At 36.7% G+C, this 25819-nt stretch overlaps 3 protein-coding genes across 4 annotated transcripts in view; 2 read left to right on the top strand and 1 right to left on the bottom strand.

Annotated features, from left to right (window-relative positions):
- The window catches only part of npc1l1 (NPC1-like 1), a 28606-nt gene extending 24233 nt beyond the window's left edge, over nt 1-4373 (top strand). For both annotated transcript variants that reach the window (XM_089119464.1, XM_089119463.1), the window contains exons 17-20: nt 779-1010; nt 1112-1225; nt 1350-1512; nt 3601-4373. In XM_089119464.1, coding sequence (XP_088975590.1) covers nt 779-1010; nt 1112-1225; nt 1350-1512; nt 3601-3815 — 724 coding nt within the window. In that variant the 3' untranslated portion in view covers nt 3816-4373. The remainder of the gene's footprint in view (nt 1-778; nt 1011-1111; nt 1226-1349; nt 1513-3600) is intronic.
- On the bottom strand, nt 4259-10673 carry LOC120473526 (uncharacterized). Its single transcript, XM_039663428.2, has 5 exons — nt 10489-10673; nt 9368-9416; nt 9218-9286; nt 7903-7987; nt 4259-5819 (listed from the first exon to the last, which is right to left on the bottom strand). Exons 1-5 carry the CDS (start codon nt 10558-10560, stop codon nt 5756-5758), a joined length of 339 nt encoding a protein of 112 aa, XP_039519362.2. The 5' UTR covers nt 10561-10673; the 3' UTR covers nt 4259-5755.
- A 520-nt stretch (nt 10674-11193) lies between these two features.
- LOC120473536 (uncharacterized) lies at nt 11194-25498 on the top strand. The gene is made up of 10 exons (XM_089119465.1): nt 11194-11255; nt 20874-20907; nt 21194-21370; nt 21480-21752; nt 22196-22384; nt 22854-22948; nt 23076-23126; nt 23323-23704; nt 23807-23986; nt 24655-25498. Exons 2-10 carry the CDS (start codon nt 20889-20891, stop codon nt 24702-24704), a joined length of 1416 nt encoding a protein of 471 aa, XP_088975591.1. The 5' UTR covers nt 11194-11255; nt 20874-20888; the 3' UTR covers nt 24705-25498.
- The last annotated feature ends 321 nt before the right edge of the window (nt 25499-25819 follow it).

Below are 25819 nucleotides of genomic sequence, written 5' to 3' on the forward strand. Positions count from 1 at the left end.
AAACCTTTTTAGAGATTTTTTTAGACATGTTAACAGATATGTGCAGGTTTATTGTTTATTATTAAGGGTAAAGTGATTTTTTTTCTGAGCCGTTTTCTTCCTGTTTAAAAAACATGGTGGCTCACTTGGTGCACTTAATTATGTTGAATGTGCACTTGCAGAGTACGTCAGATCTCCGAAGTATATATTTTTATATGTACTTTTAATATATTGTTAATGAAATAAAAGTCCCCTCAGGTGTACTTTAACGATATTACACTTTCATTGCCTGTTTCTTGACACAATTAAAAACACTTTTAGAAAGTACACTTTATAATAATTCCAAATTAAAAGCTTTACAGAAGTACATTTATTTTTGATATGTTTACAAACATATGTTAAAGCACACGCAAAATAATTGATTTTCATTTTAACTGTAGTTTGTTATTCAATATCACATCAATGTAATATATTTTTAATGTACTAAATTGCAACTTCATAATTATAAATGTGTATTTATAAATACATGACATACATGTTTCAGTACAAATTAAATGTTGCCAATGAGAAAATGACATGCAGTTAAGCGTCCAAAAACTCATTCGCATTAATTTAAACCATAATAACAGCTCTTTTTAAAAGTATGCTAAAGTGTGCTTCTTTTTCACAAGGGTGTCCAAGAGAATAAACTTCTTATTAATTTGTTAAAATAAATTCTTCATAGTTCTTTATACAAGTAAAAGACATGTTAAAGTTTTCATTAAATGCAGAAGAATCTCTATGCTCTTTCTTTTCGCAGTGTGACGTACGTGTATTACGAACAGTACCTGACCATCGTGAACGAGGGCCTGTTCAACATTGCCATGTGTCTTCTCCCCACATTCTTTGTGTGTTGTATCCTGCTCGGCATGGACTTGAGATCAGGCTTTCTCAACCTGCTCACCATAGTGATGATCACCGTGGATACGGTTGGCGTCATGACGTTGTGGGGTATCGATTTCAACGCTGTGTCGCTTATTAACCTTGTGACTGTGAGTGTGTCGGAGAAACGCATTAGCAAGTTTGCATTTCATAAACCCAATGAGTGTCATTAGCGATCCCCGACATTATTAACGGATGGTTTGTTTTGCAGGCTGTTGGTATATCGGTGGAGTTTGTATCCCATATAACACGCTCATTTGCTCTCAGCATTGGCCACACAAAGGTGGAAAGAGCAAAAGAAGCCACAGCTAACATGGGCAGTGCTGTGAGTACCAGAACAACAAAGATGCTACAGTAGACTTGATGGATTTTTAAGACATGCTCAGCTATGCTATTCCAGTCTAGTTGTGGTGCCATTACATACTGTATGTCTATGTTCTCTTTTCCAGGTGTTTGCTGGAGTTGCAATGACCAACCTACCTGGAATCATTGTTTTGGCATTTGCTAAAGCCCAACTCATCCAGATCTTCTTCTTCAGACTCAATTTGGTCATCACTCTACTCGGCATGGCCCACGGCCTCATATTTCTGCCTGTGTTGCTCAGTTTCCTCGGTATGTTGCAAACATGACTGCAAGCACATAACTATATTCAGTCTTCATGTCATTGGTGCTTAATCAAGTTCAAAGAGACTGGTTCTAATTCTAAACAAAGGCTATGTTCAGATTCACCTGGCCTCAAGAGGTCAGGTAGCTAATGATGCTGGAGACCAGGGTCTCAACCATCATTGTTAATGTGGCTGCCTCCCATGCCGGAGATGGTAGTTTGAATCAATCTCGAGCAGGGTCAAGCGGCAACCTTCCGATCTCTCTCTAGAATCCAACATGGAAGTGACTTAAACTGGAATTCGTCGACTGGCCGCTAGAGACAGGCTGCAAAAGAGAGTCAATCCCATATACCCCCATGTTAAAATGCCCAACTTTACAGCAGAAATAAATGTTTACAGTCTGGTAAAAAAAAAGTGTTTTTGGCCTATATAGCTAATTTTGCCCTTCTAATCACTACTAGCCGTTTGTCTGCTGACTGTTAGCCATCACATAACCAGCTAATCCCGCCTTTTTGTCCATTTTCTGTTATCCGGGAGTGAAGCCAGAGACTATTTATATAGAGACATGCCACTTCCTCAATCCTTAATACAACTAGGGAAAACCCGTAACACCAACAATGGCGGTTGTATGCACATGCCCCACCCCTACCGCTGGAAAGCCAATCGTCTGCTTTTAACAGTCAAGCCGGTAAACATTTAAGCCTATCTTCTGGTTCCACCGACGCATGTGCACAGTGGTTTGCGACAGCGGAAAATATGTTACTGTTTGAAAAGGCGGCAGATTTTATATGTGTTAGTTGTGTAAATATCAGACATCGCAAGTCTCCCGGAAGTTCCAGGTGTCTCCCGCAGATTTATAGCGGCTCCCTGATGACCACGAATTAGTTCAAATCTCCTGGAATCTAGAGCGAGCGAGCAAGACCCGTGTAGCACGCGCACGACAGAGAGCGAGAGAACCCTTGCGCATGCGCAGTAAAAGTATAACCTGTGGGGAAAAAGGCGTTTTAGACCTTATTTTGGGGCAAAGTCATCAAACTTTTTCAGATATTTTCATCATATATTATTACTGTTTCTATACATGCAGTTTTTAAGTCCCGGTGACCAGTGAAAGTGCAGAGTCTCTGCCCATTCATTTAGATAGGAAACTGGTCTTGTTAGTCCGAAATAGCTGCCCCGAGGTGTTGCCAAGATGGCGGCTGTGTGGCATGACTTGCCTAAAAGGACTTTGGTGAAGCGCACTGCCATGTTGGCGACGGCGGTCTCCGCCCACTTTGGGTTTCGAAAAAGCTCTTCAGAAACCTACGGGTGATGTCACGGACACTATGTCCATATTTTCTTTACAGTCTATGAGTAGGACGGGTTCCATCCGGTGCCGTGACCCGGATGTAAACCTCACCCACCTGGTCTCAAGAGGTGAGCTAGAGCAGGCTTTAGCGTCCTTGTAAGTGTGCCTGCCTCTCATGCTGGTGACGCTGGTTCAAATCCCGCTCAGAGTGGATCAATTAGGACTGGTTACATACAGTTTACTCAAAAGGGTTAAATTTGTAATGGGTTTGAAATGGCCTGTTATTCAAGTTGTTATTCAAACTGTATTCAAGAAAGTATTTTTTTTTTTTAATATTTGTACATTTGTGTTGTACTTGGAGCTGAGCTAAGTACATACAAATAGTTTTATGAAATCTAAATTGTGCAAAAAAAGTATCTAAGTAAAGAGAAAATACATAGTGTAATTGATAAAGAAATATAAAAGGGATAATGTTAAAAAAATAAAAAAGATACAGTCTAAACTATATGCAATTCCAAACACCTGAACAAACCAGACCAAACAACTTTGTGTGTGCTTCTTTGTATATATTGTGTTAGAAATTGGCAAATGAGAACATAATTGTATATAAATACATTTTTCAAATACACTGATTATCATATAACTTATATATACACGTGTATATATGTTTTATAAATGTATTGTGTATTATTATAATGTATTTTTATAAATGTAAATGTATAGTGTGTGATGTGTGTGTGTGTGTTAGAACAGGTTTGGATTAAACAAAATGGAATGGTTTTATTAAAATTTACTGTCTTTGTTGCTCAGGTCCTGGTGTGAACAATGCACTTCTGCTGCAGATTCAAGAGAAAAAAGAAAAGGAGATGGAGCTCAAAAGCAAAGCCACATATGACAATGTTAGCTTCGAAAACCATGAGAAGACAAACGGTGAAATCCCAGTAGGGCCTTCGTGTCCAGTAACGGCCGACGTTATCCCAAACACCAGCCAAAAACCCAACCAATGGGATATTGCCGTATTGTAGCCTAAGACCTCTTACAAACTGCTCTTCCTCTTTCTTCCAGTTCATTTACCTTTTACACTGATTTGGCATTGCCATTACATACACTACTGCATAAACTTTCCAAGCAGAATCACCTCATGCTACAGTATTTCAGCTCTATACCTTCTTATGTGGGATTCTCGATAGCATTGCGTGACTACTGTCAACCTGTCCATCTCCTTCTGAAGATGTTCATGAGTGAGATCGACATCGACTTGCCCAGGTCACGCCTGAGACAAAGTGATATGGATACAAATGAAGAGCTCAATTCCACTGTTTTATAAATAAGGAAATGACTACAATAGATTAGAATTATTTTACTTTTTTTATCATGTAATATTTGTTGAATGTTATATTTAATCATTGTTGTTTATGTTTTATATTGTCATTTTTGCATGATGGTAATTGTCTTTTTCATGATAGAAACTAAACTCTGAAAGGAGGAAAATGTAGCTCAAATAACACTCCAGTTTAAAGAGTGTCAGCTCTTGTATTATAAGCATTACTGTAGTAATATTAAATGCACTGTGTGTATTTCTACATTCTGCAAAAATTCATTGAATGTTCAATAGATTAACTTTGCATTCAAAGTTAACCCTTACTGTTAAACTAACTATAAGCACTTTAATGACAATATTTTATTTCAGAGGCAATTAAGGAAACATTTTTTTCAATTCAAAAGGATATTTATTACAGAGTAAATATTTAAAAACATGATTGTAATACTCTCGAACACTGTCGAATGACACATTAAATGAAAATAGTTGTATGTCGGTTAGGAAATGATATGAATTAGATAATAAACTATACTGTAATATTGCCTTTTCTCACATGAATGCTATCTAGCAAGTATTAAAATGGTTAAGCCTGTTATTAAATAAAGCAATAATCCCCATGAAGCAGTGGTTTACAGTGATTAGGAACATTGTAAGGCCTGACGCCGAGTGGTTAGTCCATACAAATATTTTTTTTTGTAGAGCGTACTACACGACAGAGTCTTATACTGCGACACATTCATCAAAAATAAAAGGAAATCCAACCTTCACAATGAAAACCATTGGAACTAAAACAAAAAATAAAATAAGTAACACAGCAATTGTGCAAACAAAACACCTGCGATACAATTTTTGCAATCTGCAACTCTAAGACTTTTAACCCCGAAATGTGCTGTGCTTGCCAATACTGCTGCAATAAGGGAAATCTCTCAAACTCAGCACGCGTACTCATTCACTGGTGCAGAGTTCACTGTGGTCAAAGGGGAAGTTTGGAGGAAAACAAGGGCCTGGTCTCTTAACAATTATTATATCTTCGATGCATTAATTAGCATAGCGCTATCAGCAATAAAATACACATATCTATAAAGATAAACCTACACCATATATGTACGACGATTTCCTTGTTTCATCAAGTGAAATAACACAAGGGTCCTCTGCCATCTGGTGGACATTTGTCTTGTGCCTTAGTATCGCTAAACCAACATGAGACACTCTGGAAATATATAATAGTCAAGTACACTATTCATACGTAGCTCAAGAGCACATATGGGCTTGTTATTTTCTATATATACATATAATAAACACAAAATTATTCAGTTTAATGACTAAGTTCCACATTATCAAGACAATTTTCCAAAATGTAACAATGTAACTCCCCCTGTCCAATTGGATAACGTCTGGTGATCAGCCAAGCAGACCGATTGAGAACCTGATGGGTGACTTATGAAAGACCGCAGATATATATAGATTAGTTGAGGACCATGTAGAACTGCAAAACAGAAGCACTTCAAAATGTTTCCTCAAATAGTGTGTGTTAAGACCTAAACAGTTCATGAGGATGCTAATAAAGAGCAGGAGAAGATCTGATCTGACCTAAGATCAGTAACTCAGAATCTCTGGTAGACTGGCGGACGTCCTGTCCAGGGGTCAGCACATAAGAGACGGCTGTTCACGAGCTTTCAGACTTGTTCTTTTTTTCCTTCTAACAGCACTGAAACAAAACAAAAATTTGTTATTAAAATACTATGGTTTCTTTATTTTTACAGTTGATCCGAAATCACTGCTGGTTTACTTTTCTAAAGTAAATACTAATTTTTTTAATACTAATTACTTTTTTTTAATGATCTTAGTATAACAACTAGAAAAAGTTTAACTATTTCAAAATGTAATACAATTTGATTTGTCCTTCTTTTCTTAATGAGATCAACAGTTTTTGAATGAATATGCCACATTCATTTAATGTTATAATGTTGATTTGTTTTACTTTTGAACCCCACAAACTGCAACACAATAAAAACAAAACAAAAATTGCAGAACAAAATGCACAGCATTTCACTTACACCATAGTGAAAAGTTTGTGTGGTTCAAACCTTTTCAGTTGGGGTACTCCCACAATTTGCTAAATAAAACAAAATAAAATGCTAAACAAAATGCAAAAAAAAGAAGTAAAATGCTAAACAAAACAAACAAAAAACAAAGTTCAAAACATAATTCTAAACAAAATGCAATAAGACAGCATTGCATTTGCACCTTGTGAAGGATTTGTTTGGTTTATACCTTTTCGGTTGACATACTTTTGGACCGCACAATATGAAAACAAAACAAACAAACAAACAAAAAGTTAAATCCTAAACAAAACGCAAAAATGCAAATCAAAACAAAAACTGCAAAATTCTAAACAAAATGCAACAAAACACTGCATTGCACTTGTACCTTGTGAAGGGTTTGTTTGGTCCATACCTTTTCAGGTGCAAAAAAGAGGCAAGCAATATGCAAAACAAAAAGTAGCATTGCACTTGCACCTTGTGAAAGGTTTGTTTGGTTTATTACTTTTCGGTTGGGGTACTTTTTGATCCCACAATAAGCAGAACAAAACAAATAAGTAAAATGCTAAACAAATTACAACAAAATCTAAACAAAAATCAAGTAAAAAGCAAAACAAAACATGATGTTTGGTTCATACCTTTTCATTTGCAAAACAAAACAAAAAAAGTCAAATGCTAAGCAAACTGCAACTAAACAAAAAAGTAGCATTGCACTCGCACCTTGTGAAAGGTTTGTTTGGTTTATTACGTTTCGGTTGGGGTACTTTTGGACCCCAGAATAAGCAGAACAAAACATAAGTAAAATGCTAAACAAATTACAACAAAATCAAAACAAAAATAAAGTAAAAAGCTAAACAAAACATGAAAGGTTTGTTTGGTTCATACCTTTTCGTTTGCAAAACAATACGCAAAACAAAACAAAAAACTCAAATGCTAAGTAAACTGCAACTAAACAAAAAAGTAGCATTGCACTTGCACCTTGTGAAAGGTTTGTTTGGTTTATTACTTTTCGGTTGGTGTACTTTTGGACCCCACAATAAGCAGAACAAAACAAGTAAAATGCTAAACAAATTACAACAAAATCTAAACAAAAATCAAGTATAAAGCAAAACAAAACATGATGTTTGGTTCATACCTTTTCATTTGCAAAACAAAACAAAAAAAGTCAAATGCTAAGCAAACTGCAACTAAACAAAAAAGTAGCATTGCACTCGCACCTTGTGAAAGGTTTGTTTGGTTTATTACGTTTCGGTTGGGGTACTTTTGGACCCCAGAATAAGCAGAACAAAACAAGTAAAATGCTAAACAAATTACAACAAAATCAAAACAAAAATAAAGTAAAAAGCTAAACAAAACATGAAAGGTTTGTTTGGTTTATACCTTTTCGTTTGCAAAACAATACGCAAAACAAAACAAAAAACTCAAATGCTAAGTAAACTGCAACTAAACAAAAAAGTAGCATTGCACTTGCACCTTGTGAAAGGTTTGTTTGGTTTATTACTTTTCGGTTGGTCTACTTTTGGACCCCACAATAAGCAGAACAAAACAAGTAAAATGCTAAACAAATTACAACAAAATCTAAACAAAAATAAAGTAAAAAGCTAAAAAAAAAAAAACATGAAAGGTTTGTTTGGTTCATACCTTTTCGTTTGCAAAACAAAACAAAAAAGTCAAATGCTAAGCAAACTGCAACTAAACAAAAAAGTAGCAATGCACTTGCACCTTGTGAAAGGTTTGTCTGGCTCATACCTTTTCGGTCGCGTAATCATGCATTTCCAAAGAACAGCATAGAAGGCTAACAGAAGGCCTATGAACACTGCTGCAGCGATCGCACCTGTAAACACACCAGACACCTGTTAAAGAGCTGTCTGTAGTCTTGAAAACATTTGTCTGAAGAGGCACATAATCTGGATCATGAACACTGATATAGAGTGTGACCGAATGAGAGGCCGCAGTTTCGTTGTCCGCAATCCAACGTCACTGGTCTTTATCGTGAAAAATGCAACTTGGATACATATCTTAGGCCTGTAAAAGGACAAGGGTCTCACAAACAGTTAGAACAGTCAGTTTTAATTAGAATCAAGACATGGAAAGGCATAAACCCTGTGTTTAAAGAGATATATACTCTGAGGAACCATTGAGGAGGAAAATTCCAGTGATGACATGGAAACCTGTTAAATCTGTGAGAGGGTAAAAGGAAAATCAGCCCTGAGTAATGATTTAACACTCCATATTCCATAAATGTGAAAAATTTGTATTGTACCCAAAACAAAATTATATTAGTTGTGAGACAGGCTATGGCAACATTTCTTTCCAAGTGAGTTACATGATTTAATATTTTATGTAATGGAATGAAATATTGAAATGTTTAAGTCTGATATAGGAGTCAAAATACTTCTGGGGACAACCTACTGCATGTGTAGTCAATAAATGACATTTTCAGAAACATTTTGCAAACAAATTAGGTTATGTCCTCATTTCAAATGATCAGCTCAGCCTCTGAAATTCTGCCCTTGTCCAGAAACTCCAAGTGTTTAATAACGATTCCACACACACACGCCACTAGAAATGTTGTTTATACATACAGTATGGTGGGTTTTTTTTTTTTTTGAGAATTCGTTGACTTTAATATTTCTACAAAAATACAGTAACATCTTGTTGTATTTCAGGCAAAAGTTTATTCTCTGAAGAGACATGAAGAGAAAAACAAAAAATGTGATCCATAGGAAAAAGAGCACTTAGAAAGGGGAGCTTTCAGATAAATCATGTTCCCTAAAGTTTTATTTTATCTAAGAAAGACATGACAACATGTATAACTGTATTTCTTTTCTCAAATTAATCTAATATATAATATATATATATATATATATATATATATATATATATATATATAAAAACAGCATTAATTTTAAAATGATTTTTGTAACATTATTTATGATCACTTTTATCTATCCTTGCTGAATAAAAGTATTAATAAATAACTGACTGAATGGTAGTGTAGCTGAAAAGGCGGTCAGTTTTGGACTCTATTGTGACCTCGGGGAATCAGAGAGTGAAACTCTACCCGGTACGATTCCACTCGGTCTGTTCACGGGGGTCTCAGCAAGAGGGGGTGGACTGGCAGTTACTGAGCCTGTGGAGACAATGAAGATTATGTTTAAGCATCTACACACTATCATTAGCATGATGTAATTAAGGCTGTTTAATGCATTACCATTTCTATTAGAGTTGAAGGGGAGCCATGAAGACACTTGGGAAACTATCTGGGGAGATAAAACAACAGGTTATTCAGTGAGAAAGGAATGGGTGGGGATGATTTTACCTTTCAAGAATTGAGTGAATTGGGAAAAGTGTGAGTTAAATACTATAATAGAGGGGGTGAGGGAGGGGTTAAATAAATAAGCATAAGGTGACATTGCATTACATTGATATTAAGTCCTGTTGTAAGTGTAAGACAGCTACATATATCGTTTTTGAAATTACCTTCACACAAGTAGCATATATTTCTCTGCCATGACAGATTTATTCTGTATAAGAACACATCTGGTTATGGAGATAAAGCGGGTAGTATTTGGCTAGTCATGTGATTCCAATAGGGCAGCTCCCGTGAGGGGGGACCTGCCCCATATCATGTAGAATAAAACATAATAAAAAATAAAATAAAGAATAATAAATAATAAAAAATGTATAGGCCATTTTCACTGATGTGTGTTCAAAGTGAGCATGAAACAAAGTTATGATGGTCATTTCTTCCCTATTGCAATTGTAGGGAGGGGAAATTATTTTGAGTAAAGATTAAATGGGTAAGTGAATTTGGAAAGATTTTTTTTTAAAATAATAAATACGGCAACATTCTATATATATATATATATATATATATATATATATATATATATATAAAGAATAGTCCAGTTTGATTTCATGGTGGCTTAAGGACAGAGAGCGAGGGGGCATGTCCCTGCACTGTTTAACAAAGATAAGAAACTATGCCATGACTGAAAGTTTCCAAAACATGCTGGAAGACAGGAAATGTGAGAGAGAGGGAGGGTGAGAGAGAGATATGTTTTCCAAGAAGTAGTTTTGCTCCTCAAAACAACAGTTGATCTGTGCTGTAAATGCAGTCATTCGTCTTGCAAAATGTAACTTATGTCAGTGAATATACTAACAAAAAATGATATTCTGATACAATGACCTATTTTGTATATTTGCAATGAAAAAGTACTACTTTTCTCATCTTAAAAAGATACTGTCTTTAAAAAGCCTTTCAACAGGTGGAGCTTATAACACACTCTGCAGAACAAATGCATTGCATTGTTTCTCATGAGTTAGATTTACCTGTTTGAGATTGTGGCCCTGTGGTTCTTCGTGAAGAGAGCTGTTGTTGCTGTTTCTCACCTCCGTCCACATGTTTCAGCGTGTTTGTGAGTGTCTTTCCTCAATCATCACGAGGGGCCCAGTGTGACGAGGGCGAATGATACTCAAACGAAACAATGTAAAAAACGTTACAGTGGCCGGGGTTCATAAATCTAGTGGGCGGAGCAACAATCCGCCTCAATCCGCGATTTTTATTTATTTATTTATTTATTTATTTATTTTATGGTGGGAGTCGTTTCTGCAAGAAACTTTTTCATAATGCTCTTTCACAATATGTCTTGACAGATGTGAGCTGAAAGCGATTTAAATGGTATGTTCATCCCATAAATCTATAGAGACTTTCTTAACCTTTAGGGGGTATTGACTTGGTTACGAGTGTAGAGAACTGCAAAATCTTAAATTCCTCTTTTCGATTCGAAACATTCTGAGGTGGAGAGTGGTGAAGTATTTTTTAATTATTTTTATCTGTACTTTATCACTTTCCATTTCACAACATGCCATCTGCACTGTTTAATTTTTAATTTCATTTAATACTTAATTACAGTGCAAATCTAGTACTTTCTTATTTTTACTCAAGAAAGTATGCTACAAAATGTATAGTAGGCTACTTTAGTATTGAAGGTTAAAAAAATAGACCATGGACTTTTATTTATTAGGAGGAAAAGGAGGAGGAAGAGGATGTGGAGGTGAAGAAGTATGAGGAAGAGGAGGAGGAAGAGGATGCGGAGGTGAAGAAGACTAATTCTCTGTTTCTGTTTAACTAAAACTAATGAAAAACCTAATGACAGTTGATGATCATTGAATGCATACAATCAGAATAAAATGTTAATAATTAATTTAATTAAAACCTAATGTCTAATTATTGCAATGGACATCACACTTTTAATAAACCCTGTGTTCTACAGCTCTAAAAGATGTTCAAATATTATCACTTGATACAATTAGGATAATACTAGGTGTAAGTTGATGATGCTATGAACAAAATCTGCATATAAAACGTAAAAAAGGAGCTCCTCCTCCTCCTGTCTTGTTGGTTAGCCATAATGTCTTTTGTGATGCCTTAAAACGCTCAATCAGATTAAGTTATTGGTCATACTTTCATTGTGATTGGTTAATCAGGGGCTAATCAGTAACCAGGCAGTACACATATTATAAAAATATAAAATAAAAAGCTATGTGATGTCCATTACAATGGTCGCACAGGGGTAAAATACTCTGTGATACAATTATGGTTCGTATTGTGTTACACTGCCATCTAGTTCCAGGAACCCTCTGTTGCACATTGTATAAAACTGTTGCAAATAAAGCTTGCTCTTTAAAAAACAAACAAATAAATAAATAATATTACCAACATTAAATACTACCATTATTTACAAAATATTTATATATTAAATTAATATTATGTACAGCGCCATTTATGTAGGCTACAGTCATTTTACATTTTTTATATAATAATTTATATAATAATTGGAGGGACAATGGAACAATTACCTTAAATGTAACTTACATTTCTGTTTATTACATTTTTTCCCCACAATAATTAGTTTGAAATCAAACAATATGAACCCCCTGCAGTATGTCACACTGCTGTTAGACAGTGACACTATAACATATTTTTAACTCTGCAATTTAATACAAAAATGATTCACAGAGACATCAAACAATTGATTGACACATTGTCTATATACCATCATGCAGAGGGTGATTTATTTTTGCAAGTTGCCCATTACATCAATTTTCTTCATAATCACAGTTCTGCTTCTGATGGTCTGACATCAGAGAAAAGCAGAAATGGAAGAGTAAGAAACGGCCCATGGCCACAGGCTTTTACTTTCAGTGACGTAATCATACACATTTAGCAATATATGTAGCCTAAAGCCAAAATTACCGGTTCTCCCATGCTGCAGATTGCACTTTGCAATGCTAAATGTAGCAGTCTGCCTGCACTTGTTTCAGGCAACAAGCTTATTTTTCTATTGCTTAAGATATTAAACAATGTCAATAAAAATCACAAAATGTAAAGAGTAATGTTAGCATGGTGTGTTGTGTATGGACCAGATAATGTTCCTTAAAGGGTCGATATTTTAAAATATGGAACAACTAGTTGGAAACTTGAACAGTGGTCTCATCACTCACATGTATTGATTGTGTCCCTTCTCGTGTAAAATCAGTGAGTGCATGGAATAGTCTTTTTACCATGGCATGTGATTTTCATAATATAATTCTACCTTATCAGCAGTAGATGACAACGTAGAATGAAATTAAATGATTTAGCTTCACTTGTTCCTTAAGCGACACATCAACACATGAATGCATAAGATGTGAACAGACATTGCGTCAGGGCATTTCATGCTATGAGTTAGAGTTAGACGTCAGTCACTGTCCGAGCACCAAACAGCATGCGCCTTTTACAGTTCCTCATGAACCAAAACAACGAGCTTATTTTGCGTTCACGGCATACTGTAATATGTAAGAGAATGTTATACTCGGAGCGGTTTATGCATTTCAGATGCACAGATGTTGCAGATGCACAGTCAAGCTTGCTCGAGCGTTGACGGGCCGGCTTTGACCGTACCAATATGGCAGATTGCTTGTGCATAGCCCACAGAAACAGCCACTAATGATGAGGTCTCTATCTACAGTAGGCTATGTATGAATATAAATATTTAAATGCAAGAAGCACCAGGTGGCAGTAACACATCACTTCACGTTTCATCCACCTGAATTCATAGATTGGGTTTAATCTTTTTCTACCGACAGGTTTTGTGGAACTGATTGATTGTATTAAATACGTCGGATAAAAACGTTGTGACAACTTTTTGACGACGTGGAAAAACGTTTATACAACGTTTTTGTGTTTGCTGGGAGGTATCAAGTAGCCAGCCACCTGATGTTACGATTATTGTAATTTAATTAAATATTGTTAACTAGTTAACAATAAGTGTTTAACGTCTCCCAGTAGTTTTTACACCTCCACAACACTTTCCTTATCATCAAAAGATTCCTGATCCATGATGTAGGCTAAAATGATAACAACTTCATAGCAATTAAAAATTATCTCTGAGAATCCCTGGTATTATCTCGTGGAGAAGTGCATTTTATTTTATTGTTAACACTTTGCAATAAGGTTCATAGTTAACATGCTTTGTTCTCAATACACTGTAAAATAATGTAAACACAGGTGTTTTTCTATTAACTAAAATGAACAAAGATTTTAAATACTGTAACAAATCTATTGCTCATTGTTAGTTCATGCTAGTTAAACACAGTATTATGGTGTTCCTAATAATCCGTTAGGTGTGCGTATATGGACAAGCAGGACTTTTTTATATTTATGTTGTTTGTGTTGGAGTCTCTGTTGTGCTCATAGCAGGTCGTGTTTTGGTGTTATCCATGATTTCCATTACACGAGAGTAGATCGTTAGCCTCATAGCATAATTGCCTAAGTCATATTTCAATGTTTTTGGAAAACACGAAAAAAACACAATATTTAGAAATCACATTATGATTTGTTTATTGATATTATAACAGTACATTCAACCAGATGTGTGAACGAGTATGCAAAAAGAAAAAGATCCACCACCAAGTGCCTGCCAAATAAGAGTGACTTAGGCAGAACATGCCATGACTTAGGCATTTTTTCTCTTACATATAAATGCAAACATAATATAACAAAAGTTGTTTTTCCCTCCTAAACCAAGATGTGTAACTTAACCCTAATCAAGTTGTTTCTTAATGTCTAACCAACCACTTTTCCTTTCCCACCAAGTTCTACTCGGGTGCTCTGCATACTCATTTTTACACTGTCTATTGATGAGGGAGGTTGTCACAGTACTGGTGGGCCACTCTTGGTAGTACTGGTGTCATTGCCTGCACGTCATTGAATTTCCTGAGATTAATTGGGCAGGAAAGACTGGGACCCAGTGGAAGGTTCTTTGTGGATGTTGATTCGCTGAGGCAGCTGTGTCTGTATCACTACCATTATCTGGGCTGTCATCTTTCTCAGGTCTATAGTCCTCATCCAAGACAGTGTCATCGATTTCACTATTTGACGATATATCAGGATCTGATTCAGCTCTGGAGGCTTTACTGGCTATTTCCTCTTCTATCTGTTGCCTTATGTCTACGTCTTTACCTTCTTTCTCAGGTCTACTCTCATCTAAATCCTCTAACTCCACTACATTTCCTAACAATAAAGCAGAACATAAAGTGCTGTTGAATATTTTAACACAATTCATGTGTTCACTGATAAAGGAAAGGTTAATTTATAAAACATTTATTAACTAACATGAACTTGCAATAAGTAATACATTTGTTACAGTATTTATTCATCTTTGTAAATGTTATTTAATAGAAATAAAGCTGTTCATTGTTTGTTCATGCCTTCACAGAGCATTAAAGTATATTGACACAATTTTAATAAAGCATTAAATACGGAAATTAACATGAAGAAAGAAAAACAAATGCTGTATGAGTGCAGTTCATTATATTAGTTAATGTTAATTAATGTAGTTAACTATAATTAACCTTATTGTAAAGTACCAAATACTTCTTATGTCTATAGTCAAAATGTCTAATTTTTAAATGTCTAATTTCTAAAACAAATCTTTTTGCCCCTAAAATAAAAAGTAAATGCTTGAAAAATTACTTAACTTGCCCAAATTTACCTAAATGTATTTTTATGGTGATGCTCCTAATCAGAAATTAGGTAATGTTTAGTTAGTGTTTGCTAGCCTACTTATCTTGTAGCAAAAAATGTGATTTCAAGTTTAAATACACAGTTTATTATCCCTTTGATTGACTGAAATTACATTTAGCGTCTGGAATATTTAAGAAATATGAACTCAGATGAAAACGAATCAAACAGAAGAGCTAATACATCACTTCTGGACATATGTGTCTTTCCACGTTTTTTGCCATTTTGTTTGTATCAAAACTGCTTACGTCAAAAAGATGACTAAGGCCGATAGTGTTTTTGGATCCTAATAAGTGTTGTGATTGGCTAAGGACATTGGCAGAAAGGCAGGATGATGCAGTGGAAGGACAGTAAAGATAGGCAGATATCACAATTTGGCAAAAAAATGACTTGAGGCTAACGAGATGTTAAAACTTCATGCTGATTTACTGTATATTTGGCTTTCACCAAGGTAAGCTAAGACGTAGCTTTACAGTAAACTGTGCTTCTCCATCCATTTACTTTTCTTTCCATATGGTGGTGTGACTCAGAGGCATAGCACGACCCATAGCACGATTCGACCCAGGCCTGTGCACATTGAACAACGAAAAAGCATTGACTTGTAGCTTACCTAAAGAGGGGTCAAACATCTCTATAGTTATGATATAGAGTCTGTCATTATATTCTATATTATGCTATCAAAATTACAATACTTTTGTCCTAATTTCTTCACTTGTAAGAAATAAAACCTTGAGCTTTTATTTAGGAGAAAAGCAAAGAGCAAAGAGCGCGTTTTTTTTTTTTTTTTTTTTTTTTTTTTTTTTCTCAAATCACGCAGCAGAATGCCTAACGCAAGTCTTGTACTGTTTATCCAAAAATACGAAATATAATAATGAAAACACTGGACATGTCAATAAACATAAACATAACATCTTCCCAAACACATATCAAGCTTATTTAAAAACCTCGAAAGCATAAACACTCATTCAAAGTACCTGGAAAAGGGAGATGTAAACAACCATAAGTTCCCGCCTCCTCAGCACGAGCTGACCGATACATCTAACACATCAAGAGAGGCGGGACTTAAGGCAGAACAGCCAATCATCAGCCGGACACACTCAAAGCCGGTGTCATGTTTGAGAGGAGACAGCCGCAGCGAGCGCGCACACACACACACACACACACACACACACACTGAGCGCCAGAGAAACGGAGGAGCGACTGTAGGAAGGCGTTTGTGTAAAACTGCGGAAAAACGGCAGAAAAAGTGCGGGTGTTGAACACTCTCACCGAGAAAAATGTGGGTGTTAAAACACCCACATCCCCCACGGTTGCGACGCCCCTATGTGACTCCCCTTCTGTCCGGCGTTAACGGCTGCAGTGTACTTGGCGCGTCAGCACACACGACGGCTGCAACAGTGTGGTCTCCCTAGTGGACCACCACGACAACTGTCTGGATTGAGCCGAGTAGGGGACATCTCTAGGGTCTTCAAGTGGGCACCTTCCGTCCTCAGTGTTTCGTCGACTAGCCCACGACACCTCAAGAGGGCTCGACATTGACCCTGGCATCCCAGAGTCACCCCCCTCCGTCCCCCACTCACCTCAGTCCAGCTTACTGACCCCTACAAAGACCTAACCACGATCACGCGCAACCCAACCATACGCGCCAACCCGTTTGATAATGGCTGTCGAGCCCCACTGGTGCGTTATAAAGCACTTTCAGTGGCAAACGGTTCCGTATGGCATACCACCTACCGCAAACCTCAATATCTGGCCAACCACCATCATTCAAACAATATACACAGGAATGTAATGACTGTAATTTCAGTGCAACCTATACAAACGGACTCTTCAAGAAACCGTAAGCGTGGCGGCCTGTACATAGCCAGCTAGAATCTTTCCGTCTCAACCTCAGCCAGTTGCTGCTCCTTTCTGCTGCTTCAGATAAGTTCTTTACCGTGCGACGCAACTCTTGGCCACTGAATCCGATGTCTCTGAGGAACCGGGTTGTAGAGTGTGCCACAAAACCTCGATAACCCACTTCCACTGGACAAACCTGGACTCTCCATCCTTGCTGTTCTGCTTCAGTGGCCAGATGAGCATACCGCAATTTCTTCCTCTCATATGCTTTATGTAGGCTACCGCATCCTCCCATGGCACTGTTAGCTCTATCAGCTGAACAATGCATGCTGATCCAGACCACAAAACAATATATGGTCGTAAGTTAGTGGTAGCAATCTCAGGTGGAAAAATAAGCTGTTGATCAAGATCAGCCAGCATCTTCCAGTCCCTAGCAGTTTCCAGTTGTCCTGGGTGAGAATTGGTGTTAACACCTTTTCTTGGTGGTTGCTCGCCTGGGGGGAGGAATATTGTCTTCTGCGTGTAATGTTTTGCAGACGGCAACTTATTGGTCATACTACGTTTGCCTTCCAATGCTAAAGACAAACATCGCAGTACTTGGTCATGGCGCCAAGTAAACAGACCCTGGCTAAGAGCCACCTTACATCCTGTCAGAATGTGCCTTAATGTGGCAGGTGATGAACACAAAGGACAAGAGGGATTCTCTCCTACCCAGAGGTTTAGGTTCTGCGGTGATGGGAGAACATCATATGTTGATCTGACAAGGAAACTGATCCTACTCTCTTCCATTGACCAAAGGTCTTGCCAGCCCAACTTGCGTTGTTCCACACTCTCCCATCTCATCCACTCTCCCTGCTTGGCCTGGGAAATGGCCTTTATACACCTCATGCTTTCGCAACCTCGTTGACTACCAGCTTCCTCCTTTGAGCTGGGCCTGCCTTGTGCCATTTAGGAGTAGCTACACTAAGCCCAAAACCCCGGGGCAGTCGCCCGGGGCGGCATTTCTTCATGTCACATGGGGGGGCGGCACGAGCAGTTAAAAAAAATCCTCTGTGCCGCGAAGTTTTTCTATTTTTTATCATTCCGATTCAATTATTGGCAATGGCGCCCTGCTTGCTGAGAAGGTGCCGTGCGCAGAAGCGAGGGGATCAAGGGGATCTCCTGATTAGTTCACGTATCGCGTCTTTTGCGCGCTCGTGGTCGTTATTTCAAATCCTCTATGTTTCAAATAGGCGCACGGGAAGCGCGCTCATAAACTTTTCAGTATGGGAGTGCACTTGGGTGTTTTTTTCTCTTCTCCGTAAATAAATCTTTTAGCAGAGCTACAGCAAGCGTTTTTCTGTGGTGGAAATACATTAGCTGCTAAAACTCCTTTGTCGTTGTGGAGAGCGCAGTGTAATGAGTGCATGCTTCTATAGCAACGACAGCCATGAGAAAATTGGTACGAATTTTACTGTTAATAATAAAAGATAAGCTGTGCATTATAAATGTCAGGAATGTATCTTTATTGACTCATTCTTTTTATAGAGATGATTTAAATGCTGAAATATGAGGTTTATCTTTATATAAAACCTTTTTTGTGTTAACCTTTTTTAAAGTTTAGTAGGTAATGTTATTAACTTGGTGAATTGACACTGTGTATTAGGCTTTTTGAACAAGATTCTGTGATCATTTTGGTCACTATATTCTATATTATTTAATACTTTTCATAATGATCAACTAAAATCAACTTTAATTATGAGTTTTTACAGTAGCCTATAATGTGCAAAGTATTTTTTTTTTCAGGGGGGCGCTCGAAGGGGGTCTCGCCCTGGGTGTAATTCAAAGTAGAACCGCCACTGGGAAGCCTGTTTTAATTTTATTGTATTTTGTGGCGGAAACAAGCTTCCATACTAATACCACTTCAATCTTATGCGGACGCGGAAAGCACAATCTTTTGGCCTATAGAAATATTGCGCCACACACAACTTTCTCTCACACACACAACAAGCTTTTCAGAAGCGTGTGTGTCTGGCTTTTAAAGTCACTAGTCATTATTAGCATGCAAGTACTCTATCTTTTGTATTCCTCTGGGCTTCTTCATCCGAAAATGACCGAAAACTTTTATGTTTTTTTTTTTTTTTTTCAGACTTCCTGTCCGTCTATCATTTCAGGGCAGTTGTGTTCATATGAGAAATCGGAAGCCAAGAGCGCAATAGAAGTTATAAAATTATTATCTGTTGAGCATCATAAACATACCCAAATGTCTTAAAATAAATAAGAAAACACACAAAAAAATATATATTTATATATATATATTGATATATTTTTTCTCGATTTTCTTTATTAGTGCTGATCATTGATTCAAGTAACTTTTTACTTAGCTTCCTCCCGGTCAAAAATGACCGACATAGGAAATGAATGGGAAATGCGAAAAAATAGGAAAACTCAGAGAAACTTTTGGTGGTGTACTGTGTACTGAATATGCAAAATTAAATCAATAAATGAAAAAAAAATCTTGCACAAATGCACACACGGACACACACACTGAGAGAGAGAGAGAGAGAGAGAGAGAGAGAGAGAGAGAGAGAAAGAGAGAGAGAGAGAGAGAGAGAGAGAGAGAGAGAGAGAGAGAGAGAGAGAGAATAACTGGTAAGACTGCAACAAAAAAAATGTAGAATATGCAAAATAAAATCAATAAATGAAAAAAAAAACTCTCTCAAATGCAGTTTCATTGATTGTAATCATAATGCAAAATCTGATACGTATCTAAAAAAGTTTAAATGTATATCTAAATAAAAAAAAAAACCTGAATAAGATCGAGAAATCATGTCTAAAACAACAAAAGGAATCAAAAAGCCTTTCTATGTCTTTAAGCTAAAAGGCAGCCTACAGGCTGGTACAAGACATTGCACACATGTAACTATCTTTTAAAGCCACTAGGTGGCGCTCTTCTAGTTGAAAATTTTTAGTAGGCTGGCACTGTATTTTGATGCGAAATGTTGCATATATTGTTTTTTTTAATATATATATATATATATATATATATATATATATATATATATATATATATATATTCCAAGTATCATAAAAAGCTCAAAAACTTTTTAATAATAATCACAAAATATTATAGAACAAAACTATATTTCAATGGTTGGCTATCCTGGGAAAAAATAAAGTTAAATTTCAGGCTTCGTCCATTTTTGAACGGGAGGAAGTGTTACCCAATTTACAAAGAAGCCCAGAGGATTATTTATGTCCGGATAGTTTTATTTGATTTGATGACATTTTCGCTCTTACATCGGGATGTTTTGCAAGTAGCCTAAATGTAAATTAATTGACGACGACTTCAGGTCTGCATAATGCATGATGATTCGAATTTTAGTTGCTATAACGACGCGTGTTGGGTTTTGAATTTGTTTGTTTACATTCAAACATCGCAATCTGTTGCTGCTCGAGAGACGAGGCGAATTCAGAGAGTTTGGCCGAGTATTTTCTGCGCAAGCTATTTGGAGAATTTCAGCGAAAAAACTGATCAGTGATCATATTCTAGGAGGAGTGGAGGATCCTTTCCCTTTTTCCCTCTTTTCTTTACATTTATCGTAATTTTTTGGAGGCTTCAATCTAATTGTTATTATCTGGGAGTTAAACTAGGAGTTTGTTGTTTTATTTAATTTTGTATTTAATTTTTGTTGTTTTTGTTTTATTTTTTTATTTTTTTTATCATTTCTATTTATTTATTTGATTTATTTTGGTAGTATTTCTGAGGGGGGTTGTACTGTGTTATTTTTTTGTATTGTATTTTGAAATTAACTTCTTGTTTCTATTGCAGGTTAAGAGGACGTTGATGGCCAGTGAAAGACGAGGTGAGTGCTCTACTTTTCATTTGTTGATGGTATGTTATGGTATGCTGCTGCTGCTGATGATGATGATGATGATGATGGACTAAATTAATGTGCAGAAACTTATGCGAGATAACTTATTTGATCCGCCAAATTTCACAGTGATCACGTGTATTTGATTCCTTGTTGTACGTAAAATAAACCTTTTAATTTTGAGTAACTATACAGTAGCAATTTGTAACTGACTGCTGACATTGAACATTGATTAATATCAAAACATTACTAACTATGTGTGTCTGAAATATTCCAGCCTCAGGTCCCTCCAGACCCGGGAGAGCTGCTTCCACTCAGACGGCTGATCTGGAGGTTTGGACACCCAGTTCTGACAGTTTAGCTCCTCTGTCTTCTGAGTTTTCTGGTTCTGTGTTAACAGGTCAGCATCACTGGAAGAGGCAGAGCGGCAGCCAGCAGAGCCCAGATGGTGGATGTGCGTCCACTTCTATTATAACAATATACTTATAACAAGTGACCACTGACATTGATTATTTATATTATTTAAAAAACAACAACTGTTTTTGATGTTTGAAATATTCCAGTGTCAGGCCACTTCAGACCCAGTCGGAGAGTCGGAAAGTTGAGTCTTAGCAGCAGCGGGTCGTACATCGTTGAGTGGAGGTGGAGTGGCCACGGATCGGACGGCCCAAGTGAGCAGGACAGTTGTGGCCACTGGAGTTCGTCCATGTCCGACAGCCTCGAGATGATGTGTTCTCCGCTGCCAGGTCAGGTTCCTGTGGAGCCAAAAGTGGCTTCCATTGGCCTGCCAGCTCAGGGTGCCGTGGAGGCGTCTCCTGCGAACAAGAGCTTAGCAGGTGAGATTGAAATAGGAGTGAGGGGTGTAAAGTGTACTGATTTTGCTATTTCATGCATAAGACTGCTTCAAGTTTTTAACAGGTTAATCTCTAGTCATATTTACCGTTGCTCAGCATAATTTAGCTAAAATGTTCTTTAAAAAAAAAAAAAAAATGTTTCCATAATGTTTGCAAAATTATAAAACAGAATGTTCCCTCAACATTTGCATTTGCAAGAATTTTTTTTTTTTTAATACTCAATACTAAATATTGTGAAATAAGACTTTGGGACATTTATGCAGGCATTAGGCAGAAGCAAGGCCGTCATATAATATTTGCATTACTTGGATTTGTAACATTACAGATAAAAATCGAACAGTAATGTGTGTAATTTTTTCATTGTTTAATTTGAGGTCAGAGATGTTTCTAATAGTTGTCGTTTCATTTGTTTTTCTACATTTCAGCAAAACCTACAAAATATAGGGAGAAGAAAGGACTTTCTGGTTTCTTCAGGAGCGTGTGGAAGGCTCTGAAACGTCATTTTGGCTGCGGTTGTCACTGTAGTGCCATGACTGTTGTGGAGCCTTTCGTCCCTCCACCAGATCTGGACCCAGAGCCTGACCCAGATCACTCAGCCGTCAAGCACAATAATGGTAAATTCACAGTCATTATTTCTAGATCATGATGATTTTAAACAGTATTTTCGTCTTGCTTTCCTCTAAAAATTTCTCATCCCCATATTAATGTCATAAAAGGTAACTACAGGGGTTAAGATTAGGTTTAGGTGAAGGTGCGTACCTAGTTATTACCCAGTTATTGTAATAACTTTAATAAGTACATGGGGAACAGGACTGTGAAATAAAGTGCTACTGGTAACACTTTATTTTAAGGTGACGTAGTTAAACGTTAGTACATCATCTACTTACTATAGTAACAACAGTAAATGATGCATTCTTAGTAACTAATCCTAACCTTAACTCTATAGTCAGTTAATATTACCCTGTTCTTATCTGAGTCAGTAAAATGTGAGTATGTCACCTTCAAATAAAGTGTAACCTTTTATTAATATTTTCAAAGGATCTTGCAAGATTATGTATTTATAATATTGTTTCTGTTTTTCAGAGTCCTTCGCTTCTCTCTTCAAGGTAGGAAAGATGATTGGTTGCGGGGGATTTGGCAGGGTGTACGAGGGGATACGGAGATTTGATGGCAAAAAGGTAAATATTACCGAACTGTACAAACATTTTTGCAAAACAATTTACAGATGGTTTGATACCTAGTGCAAGGTCAGGTGCCTGAATACTGTTACTGTTAATGAAACATTTTTTGTTTGTTTTTTTGCAGGTTGCCATCAAGCAGATCAGCAAGATTGACAACAATCGTTATCTTGCTATAGTAAGTTGTTGAATGTGTATTTAGTTGTTTAAGTGCTGATTACTGTAGTCAATACACCTGTAGGAAGCATTCGCTGTACATGTTACAGACAAATAAACCTAGAAGCACCAAATACTTTTAAGCTGAAAAGGCTCTGTATCTACATAAAAAATGAGATTTGTACCCAGCTAATCTTCTCTCTGCTACTTTTCTCTAGCCTGGGCATCCCGAACCTCTCGTAACAGAAGTGGCGCTGCTTCTAATGATGAGGCAAGAACCCAGAAGCCCCTACGTCATACAGCTGCACGAGTGGTTTGAACACCCTCGAAAATTCACTCTCGTCATGGAGTACCCCGAACCTTGCGAGAGCTTGCTGGCCTTTATCAACCGTAACCCTGAACTGGATGAACCAACGGCACGGGTCATCATTAGACAGGCTGTGCTGGCAGTACAACACTGCATCGAACGTGGTGTTTTTCACAACGACGTTCATGCCGGAAACTTCCTGATAAAGAAAAACACACTAGAGCTCAAGCTGATTGACTTTGGCTGCGGTCAGCTTCTTAGTAGCGACGGCTACGAGAGCGGAGTGTACCTTGGTGAGCATTTTGGCAGTGTGGAAACCTGAATGTAGTGACCTGATTATTTGACATTTTGGAAAAACAAAAAAGCTCAACAACTCGCAAATGTCTTTCTTACAGGAATACATACCTACCGCCCACCTGAAGTCTTCACTGACACGAGATTCCACGCCGTCCCAACTAATGTCTGGGCTCTAGGAGTGTTGTTATACGAGATGACGAACGATTATCCTCCTTTTGACAATAAAATGGAAATCATACGAGGCAAAGTTATATTTGTGAACTCCAACTTATCCAAAGGTGAGTGAATAATATTGAAATCTTTGATAAGCACACACATAAAGCAAAGGCTCTGTACAGAAACAGTTAAAGGTGAAGTACTCTATGTAAGATTTCTTTGCCTTTGTGATGTTTGAGTTGGAAGAAGGCGTGAAGCATGCAAGGTCTTTTGAAAATATGCTCCTTTTGATGCAGAAACTGCATACTTCACCTTTAAAGTAAAGATAAAGAACATGTTACCTTACATGATCATCATGACTAACCAGCTCTCTTCTTATTAATATTGGTACAGAATGCCGTGATCTGATTAGCAAGTGCCTTACAAAGGATCCAGCTAAACGGCCGACGTTAAAGCAGATCTTACAGCATCAATGGATTAGAAAATGATCTTCTTGTAGATTGAACAAGTTCAGGAGATTTCAGGTGTGAGGAAGTATAACAGTCAGACAGAGTAGGATTATTATCATTTGTTGTTATCATTTATCTATTTTCACATTTGTGGAGTGAACAGAGTTTATTTGAATGTTGTTGTCATAGTCTAGTCACCTTCTTTCATTAGCGCTTTATACAGTACATATTGTTTCATCCAGCTTCATGATATTTAACAGGAAAATAATGCAAACAGAATTCAATTGTGCTGTAAAAACTTTTATGTGTTGACATGTTCTTATAATGTTTGTATTGGATAGGAAATAACAAACTTGCTGTCCTTGGTGGAGGGCTTGAGCTCGTGACGTGACCCGAAGCTCGAAATCCAACTCGCCAGGGAACTCACGCCGCCACACCAGAGAGCTCAGAGCCTGGCAACACGAGGGATCTTGCGGACAGTACTTCAATCAAGGAAAATTTGGGATGAGCGGAGTGGAGCGGTGAGCACTCACGGAACTGTTCACCCCTCCGCTCCGCAGCTCAAAGCCACACCAGGCCGCAAATGTTTAAATGTTTCATTTCAAATTACAAATTAGGACTAGCCTACGTAAGAACAGGAATGTAGCCTACACAAAAAGTCCTGTAAAATTAAATGAATAAATGGGCCTAATAATATGAATAAAAATTATATGAAACAAAAATATACGTAAATAAAAGTAATAAAAGTAAATTAACTATAGGCCAGAATTTTGATAGCTGAACTTTTGCTCAACGCGCACGATAAAAATTTAAATTGGCTTAAACTGCTGTAAAATTAAATGAATAAATGGCTGTAATAATATAACCAAAAATTATATACACAAAAATGTAAAAAAAAAAATACATACATAAATGTTTAAAAGTAATTAATTATTAGGTCAGAGTTTGATAAGCCTAACTGAACTTTAGCGTAGCGCACACTATTAAAATTTAAATTGGCTTATAGGCCTATATCAATTGTACACAAAAAAGCTGTAAAATTAAATGAATCAATGGGCCTAATTATATAAATGTTATATAAGTGTTAAATTATATTAAAGTAAATGAACTATTAGGCCACCAGACTTATATCTAACTGAACTTTTGCGCGGAGAGCACGTGGATAACAATTTAAATTGGCTCAAACTTCACAGTCTGAATGTAATCTGAAGATAACATATTGCGTATGTACCTAAAAAAAGATATCACAGTTTCTGGATAATTTAAAAAATAATAATAAATAAATAAATAAATAAAGTTGTCCTCCGAAGAGGGGGGGTGGAGGTGGGAGAATAAAAAAATAATAAAATAAATAAAATAAAATAAAATAAATAAAATAAAATTTGCTCAAACTTAAAAGTTATAACATATTGTGTATGTACCTAAAAAAAAAGATTTCACAGTTTCTGTATAATGTAAAAAAAATAAAAAAATTAATAAATAAATAAATAAATAAAGTTGTCCTTT

Source organism: Pimephales promelas, chromosome 14, assembly GCF_988280905.1.
Source record: "Pimephales promelas chromosome 14, fPimPro1.hap1.1, whole genome shotgun sequence".
NCBI lineage: Eukaryota > Metazoa > Chordata > Actinopteri > Cypriniformes > Leuciscidae > Pimephales > Pimephales promelas.